Source organism: Lepidothrix coronata, unplaced genomic scaffold (assembly GCF_001604755.1).
Source record: "Lepidothrix coronata isolate B3197 unplaced genomic scaffold, Lepidothrix_coronata-1.0 Scaffold247, whole genome shotgun sequence".
NCBI classification, from domain to species: domain Eukaryota; kingdom Metazoa; phylum Chordata; class Aves; order Passeriformes; family Pipridae; genus Lepidothrix; species Lepidothrix coronata.
The window spans coordinates 459,902-467,248 of NW_016690427.1; the positions used below are offsets into that span (position 1 = coordinate 459,902).

The 7,347-nt window shown below is 42.7% G+C and overlaps 1 protein-coding gene across 1 annotated transcript; it reads left to right on the plus strand.

Annotated features, from left to right (window-relative positions):
* Positions 1–46: 46 nt before the first annotated feature.
* Positions 47–6,833, plus strand: RPL5 (ribosomal protein L5). The gene is made up of 8 exons (XM_017834982.1): positions 47–175; positions 891–960; positions 1,056–1,171; positions 2,611–2,745; positions 3,294–3,496; positions 4,322–4,499; positions 5,956–6,044; positions 6,670–6,833. Exons 1-8 carry the CDS (start codon positions 173–175, stop codon positions 6,767–6,769), a joined length of 894 nt encoding a protein of 297 aa, XP_017690471.1. The 5' UTR covers positions 47–172; the 3' UTR covers positions 6,770–6,833.
* Positions 6,834–7,347: the final 514 nt, after the last annotated feature.

Genomic DNA, 7,347 nt, shown 5'->3' on the forward strand with positions numbered 1-7,347 from the left:
GGCGGCTCCTCCGGGCCGGCAGGGGGCAGCAAGGCGCGCGCGGCGCCCCGCCCCGCCGGGCAGGGAGGAGCTGCGGCTGCGCGGGACGTGCGGCCTTTCCCCCGTTGCTGCGGAGCGCAGTTGTCGTGCGGAGCGGGCCCCGGCCTGGTGGAACCGGACAGTGCCTGGCACGATGGTCAGTACCGGCCCCGCGGGGCTTGGGGGAGTCCGGGAGGGCTGCGTCCGCCGCCCGGCACCCGCCGCGCCGTCCCGCCCGGCCGGATGGAGCCTGATTGCGCCGGGCCCGGGGCGGCTGCCGGCGTGGCAATGGCTGCCATTGCTGGGGCTGCGCCGCGGGCGGCTACGAGCGGCTCTAGCGGGGCACGGCCCGGCCCCGGCACCAGCGGCGCTGTCGCCCTGGGCCGCGTTCGGCCGGGTTCTGCCGGCCCGGGTGCGGGCCGCGGGCGCGGGGCAGCGGTGCCGGGTCTGACAGAGCGGCCGGTGCCCGTCGGACCTACTGGGGCAGGGGGCTGTAGGGGGAGAGGCTCCGGGGCAGAACGCGCCCGAGAAATTACTGGCTGTGCGCGAGTGACTGGAAATGACCACGGTCACTGCTCCGGTCCGTGCAGACAGGCCTCCAGTTGACAAATACACTGTTTGGTTTTCTCCTTCTGTACGAAGTTATGGGGATAAGTATGCATTAGTTCCTGTGGGAAGGGCACAATTTATGGGATTTGATCTGTTGTGGTCTTTTCCCCCATTTAATTTTTATGACGCTTTTTATCTAAATGTATAAAAATACCTGTTTTATTCCTGATTGCACCACGGTTTTATTCATAGCACGTTTAATTGGATGGTCTTGGCTTATGTGGCTATATGTTAATAACATCTAGTTATATTTCTTATCCAAGGGGTTTGTGAAAGTTGTCAAGAATAAGGCGTACTTCAAGAGATACCAAGTGAAATTCAGAAGAAGGAGAGGTATTAAATTTCCTGTAACATATAATTAAATGTTGTTGATGATTAGTCTTACTTTGGTCACACATTTTTCCACACTGCAACTCTTGCTTTTTCAGAGGGAAAAACTGACTACTATGCCCGCAAACGTTTGGTAATTCAGGATAAAAACAAGTACAACACTCCTAAGTACAGGATGATTGTGCGTGTTACCAACAGAGACATCATTTGCCAGGTAAGGCCTGCGGTGCTTCCTGCCTGCTCACTGGCCTTCCCAGGGAGAACAGGAGGGGGGATGGTTGGAGCAGCTGGAGATTTTTAGGCTGGATCTGAGAAGTTTTTGTATTGTAAAATAGTTTCTTAGAGGAGAACAATCTTTAATGTTGTCACAACTTCAGTAATAAATTATGTTCATCATAGAAAAGAAGTTTTATTATTGTTAACATTCTTCTGTGAGGTTATTTGCAATATAAGATTGTACTGCTTTAATGATGCTATAATAAGTAGCAAATTTTAGGGAGAGGGAAGATTTCTCTGGGTTTTTTTTCTGCTATGTAAAGGGTTTCAAAAAGAGGCCCTTTTGCTTGGCTGAAGGCAACCAAGTTGACAGGGTGACTTGTCAACCTTCATGGGCTATTGTGTTGTATCTGAATGTGCCTTCTCTTTTGATAGTTTTATTTCCATGATGTTATGTGGGTCATATGAAGCAGCAAGGCCTTATGATGGCTTTCCTGTGAGATTAAATGATACTGGTAAATAAGAATATTAAGCATTTTTTTGTGTTTATGAAGTATGCGGTTGTGTCTTGCCTCATATGCTGTTTCTCACTGGGCTCACTTTCTTGTTTCATTTTCAGAATGTTTTGACTAATTTTGAAGTTAAAAACTTAGGCATGTTTGTTGTATCATGAATATATGTTGTTAAGCTCAAAAAAGAGGCAGCTGGAAAAATATAAGTGTTGTTCCTTCATAGAAAGATTAGCTGTTGAGAATAGTCACTTCAGTCATTGACAAGGTTATTTAATCTTTGAAACTCAAAACCAAAATCAGTGGCAGGTGCTTGCATCTGACTGATAGTGCGTTTCCAGTATGTAGGAATCCTGCAAAAAGGGGACAACTTTTGGATGTAGAAAGGAGGTGTGGGAGTCATCAGAAACATACCTGATAGTACTGCTGTCTCACGGGAGACCCCTGAGATGATGATAATTTCAGACCCATTAATAAAATCATTCCATAAGATTAGTAACAGTGTTGTCACAAACTCTGTGTCACATGCTTTTTGCATTTTTCTGAGGTGTGCCAGAAAGTGGGAGAGAATTCACCCACATCTGTAATGATTCTTTGAAAAGTTGATTTTGTAGGCAGTTTCCTGGCCTCTTGACCTATGTGGAGAGGTAATTACATATATGTTTTTGCTGTCCTAATACAGATTTGAATTCTTTGTATACTTACTTGAGGAGTTGATTCTTCCTTTAACAAAAAAACCAACCAACCAAAAATCACAAGGAAAACACAAACAAACCAAAACATCACACTCCCTTGAGCTTGCATGCAGAGGTTGGCGGTGAGCTGCACACCTCCATACAGTATTCCTGTTGGCTTAAGTAGATGCCAAAGGAACAATAAACGGAGCCTGGAATTGTGAGAACACTAACGTTTGTTTTGTTTTTGTCAGATTGCCTATGCCAGGATTGAAGGCGACATGATTGTCTGTGCTGCTTATGCCCATGAGCTGCCAAAGTACGGCGTGAAGGTTGGCCTGACCAACTACGCAGCCGCCTACTGCACAGGCCTGCTCCTGGCACGCAGGGTACGTATTGTCATGGCGCCTGGAGGTGGCTGCTCTTGTTTTTCTGGTTCTCTTATGAAAGGGAAAGCCCACTTCGTTGAATGGTGTGTCAGCCCACCTCATCTGTGGGTTTCTCAGAATAATTACTTTTGCTCTTTACCGTATAGATTTGATGGCCTCTTGTGACTGTCAAATCACAGAAGTATGACAGCACACAGTTTCAGCTCCAGCAGCCCACTTTTAAGTCTCAGCCCCTAAGTTTGGCAGAGGGAGGGAGTCTAGATGAAAATGTAAGAAATGTTCCTTAAAGAGTTTGAAAACATGTAAACTGCATCCATCCATTTCCTACATGAGCTCATGAATAAGTCTTAAGTTCACTGGTGTGCCTGTTGGAACTGTAGGTTGAAGCATAACAGACATTCTTACAGTGGTGATAGTTAAAAAGCTTTCTGTAAAGAAATTTGTTAAAAACATGATTCTACTGCAAATTCACATTTTAAGGTGGTGTTGACCCTACCTTCTGTCAGCTAATGGGAAGAATTTCAGAAGTGCCTTTCCTTTCCCCACAGCTTCTGAACAAATTTGGCCTCGATAAGATCTACGAAGGCCAAGTTGAAGTCACTGGTGATGAATACAACGTGGAAAGTGTGGATGGCAAGCCTGGTGCTTTTACATGTTACCTGGATGCAGGTCTTGCCAGAACTACCACTGGAAACAAAGTCTTTGGTGCTCTGAAGGGTGCAGTGGATGGTGGTCTGTCCATCCCTCATAGGTAATCTACCTTTGGAAGAATTTCTTTAGGGTTAACCTGAGATGCTTCTGTATATGACAGTCTGCTTATACTAAAGTGCTATTAACACTTTATGTTAATAATTTTGTTCTGACCTGGTAATGATTGTGTAGCCTAGGTACTGAGTTGGTGGTTTTTTTGTTGGTTGTTTTTTAATCCACAAGTGCAATTCTGATATTGCTGCTGGGAATCTCAAAACTGTTGAGATGCTGAGAAACTTTCAGACACTGTTGATTCTACTAAAAGTCAAGTGACTGAATGCATTTACGTAAATATCCATTAGAGTTCTGTTAAGTCTTTACCAAAATGTGTGTAGGTATTCATTTCACCATGAAAACCTGTGCATTCCAGGTATGTTGCTCCAGTTGTCAGTACAGTAGTAAGCCGGAGCAGTCCACCTGCATTTAAAATTATCACATATTACAGCTGACTGCTGCTTTCTGCTCGCAGCAGCGGAAGAAAGAAAATGCTGAGATCTCTTATGTATTTTCCTCCCCTCTCCCATGCTGTCCTATTTTTGACTAACTGTCCAGTTTTTCTGACTTGGCTGCTACATGATGACACTCGCAATGACTGAACACTCTGTAGTTGGTCCATGGTGTGTGTATGATGTACTGCAGTGTTTCAAGACGGGACTGATGGCAGCTAAGATGAACTTAAAACTTTTGCTTCTTATTTTTAATTAGAGGGTCCTATCCCTCAGTTATCTGTAGGAGAATCTGATGTACCAATAATCTGTGTGGATCTTAGCCTCTGAATTAGAGCATTTGGCAGTGTCTTAATTTGACTGTAACTGCTGTTCCACAGTACCAAACGTTTCCCTGGCTATGACTCGGAAAGCAAAGAATTCAATGCGGAGGTTCACCGCAAGCACATCATGGGCCAGAATGTTGCAGATTATATGCGTTACCTGATGGAGGAGGACGAAGACGCTTACAATAAACAGTTCTCCCAGTACATAAAGAACAATGTAACACCTGATGGGGTAAGATTTACCTAGCTGATCTTGTGCATTAATAGACATGCTAGTAAGTCTTGTGTAGGGCCTTCTGTAGTAATGCAACTAAGTTTGGTATGTAAAATTATGTGATTCATGCTGTATGTTATCTGTGGAAAGAAAATACTTTTTTCCTTCATTAAGGGCTCTGTAGTATATCATTGAACTTTCAAAAGTGGGACCATTTTTCCTGCTGTGAAGCTTAACATTCTGTCTTTAAATCGAAGCTTACAGGATTGCATTCTGTGCTGGACCACTTCCCCTCATCCCCAATACAGGAATTAACTTGGAAGTTTCTGTACATGCTATCCACTCAATCCTTATCCTGCACCACAGCCTGTCATTTCTGCAGCTGTAGCAATTGCACCTGTGAGCATGTGGTTCCATGTCAAATCTGTGTTAGGATTTGTGTGACCCTATAAGTAGTTCTGTGTTCCAGGTGAACACAGAATAGCCCAAGCTAGCTGTATTGTAGGAGCTAGCATTTCATGAATCTACAGAGTCTAATACATTTTATTTAGTACTGCTTTAAATTTTAGTGTTTTGTGCAAAACACTGGAAGATATGTAAGAATACAGACGTGCTTCTTCCACTTGTTCCAAGTATTAAGCTCCTTTCAGATGCTTGTCCTGCTGCCTGTAATATTCTTGCTTGGTTTTCCTAGTAAGTGGTCCTGGAGCTTTAAAACATATGTTCCTAGAAAGTTTTTCACAGCTGAGATCTAGTGGTCTTAATTAACCACCAGCAAAGGTATTCTTAAAATTTGTGCCATTATGGAGCCAGAGTTGTCTTTGGGACAGAGCAGCATTACTGCATCCCTGGGGACAACGCAGGCACTACCATGGTTCTTGCAAGACTTGTAAAAGCAGCTACAGCTTCACAACTTCTGCCTTTTATTAAGCAGCTTTGTAGTGAGTACTGCAGTAGGGTCTGAAAAGTGATAAGATTACATGTCTGGTGCCAGAGTTTGTGTGAAGTATTTTTTTATAAAGTAAACACGAAGCATTTTATTCTAGGTAGAATAACTTTCTGGCTTGCCTTTTAATTGAAACCTGGGGAAGCTGCAGCACTGAAAGTAGGCTTCAGCAACTGCAAGATGCCAGCCTGTAGTTATGAGACTTCTTAGTTCTGTAGGGAACTAAGGCCCTAGAGTAACTAACTGTAAAATAAGGATAAAATTACTTTCTCTGTTAAATGTCCTGAGTTTGGGTTTGGAGATTTAAATTTAACATAGTGACAGCAGGAATTTCTTAATGCTGTGGCAGTTCTTTTCTGTATGAAGGAAGTGTTTTAAAGGTAACGGTGCCAAATTACAAGCTGTATTGTGATGAAACTGGTTTCTAGTGCATGCTCAGCTAGGGATATCTTGGATTTTTGATATCCAACAGCTGGACCATTTTGGTGACTTTCAATTTTAATTTTTTTTTTTTTTTTTCTTTTTAAGATGGAAGAAATGTATAAAAAAGCCCATGCTGCTATACGGGATAATCCAGTCCATGAAAAGAAACCCAAGAGAGAAGTCAAGAAAAAGAGGTAAAACTCATTCTCTTTAACATCCACGTGACTTCTCAGTTGAGGATATTTTAGTTACAGTAAAACAAGTAATGCAATTCACATAGCAGTTGTGTCAAAATTCACACTGTAGATCAGATTAAGATAAAAGCAGTTCTGTATAACTTAGGAGTTAACTTAAGCAGTAGGAATCTGAAATTCAAGAGCAAAAAAATTCCAAGTGAAGCATGCATGTGGCCTGAATAGCTGGAACTCTGTCTGAGGTGTGTATCTTCAGGTCTTAGTGTTTTCAGTGGGAAAGCTGCTTCTCTTCAGCTGAGAGCACTACTTTGTCAGTACTAAACTATTTTCATTGTTCAGGGGTGTGGGAGAAAAGAAATCAAGGCACAGCTATTGCATTGGGCTGATAATGTCTATACAAAAGAGTACAGCGTTTACCTCTTGAGAAATCAAACTGTCCAACTTTTCGTGGTGCCCCAACTACAGCCTTAAGTCATTGCAAGAAAATAAAACATGTTACAGAAGTGGGCATACGTACATTTTTCCGCCACACTCTTAATCACAGTTGTGGTGCACTACAGGCTTCTTGGCCACCTTTTTGCTTATTTCTGCCTTGCCTATATCGTACCCTGTGCTTACATTGTAGATGGAACTGTCCCAAGATGTCCCTCGCCCAGAAGAAAGACCGTGTTGCTCAGAAGAAGGCCAGCTTCCTCCGGGCCCAGGAGCGCAGAACTGATAGTTAAGACAACTTCCACAGTTTTCTGCGAAGCTTTGGAAAAAGCGGGAATAAATTTATCAAAGAAGCAACAGTGTAAGACTGGCTTATTTATATAGTTTATAAAAAGAGACAATATTTTTTATCATCTAGATATTTTGTACCTGAAAGGGTTTTTTTCCCCTCTCAAAGTACTGCGTGAATTGAATTTTCACTGCGAAGAGATGTCATAAGACTTCAAAGACCAAGGTTGCTGCATTAGAATTACTCCTATAAGAAGGGGAAATCAATTTTATTAATCTTTGGCATGGTGAGTATCAAAGACTAGGTATAAGAGTTTGCTGCTTCTAACTAGAAAAAGATTTTAACATTTTAAAAAGGGCTTTACATGTCCTTCACAGTTTTTCTTTCAGCATAACGTTAGGTGGCAGTCTGGATGTAGCTTAGGAAAAGAACAAGAGTAGTCAAAATAGGCTCTAAAACCTCTGCCCACAGGTAACCTTAAGCTTTCAGGCACTTCACACACTCACCTCCCCGTTCTGGCTGCTACTGAAACAGGTACTGTCTTAAGCTGAATACTTAACATTATTAAGTGATTGATAAGAG

Coding starts and splice junctions, on each gene's coding strand:
- RPL5 (XM_017834982.1), top strand. Junction 2,746..3,293: donor GCCTGCTCCTGGCACGCAGG/GTACGTATTGTC, acceptor CTTTCCCCACAG/CTTCTGAACAAATTTGGCCT. Junction 6,045..6,669: donor AGAGAAGTCAAGAAAAAGAG/GTAAAACTCATT, acceptor CTTACATTGTAG/ATGGAACTGTCCCAAGATGT.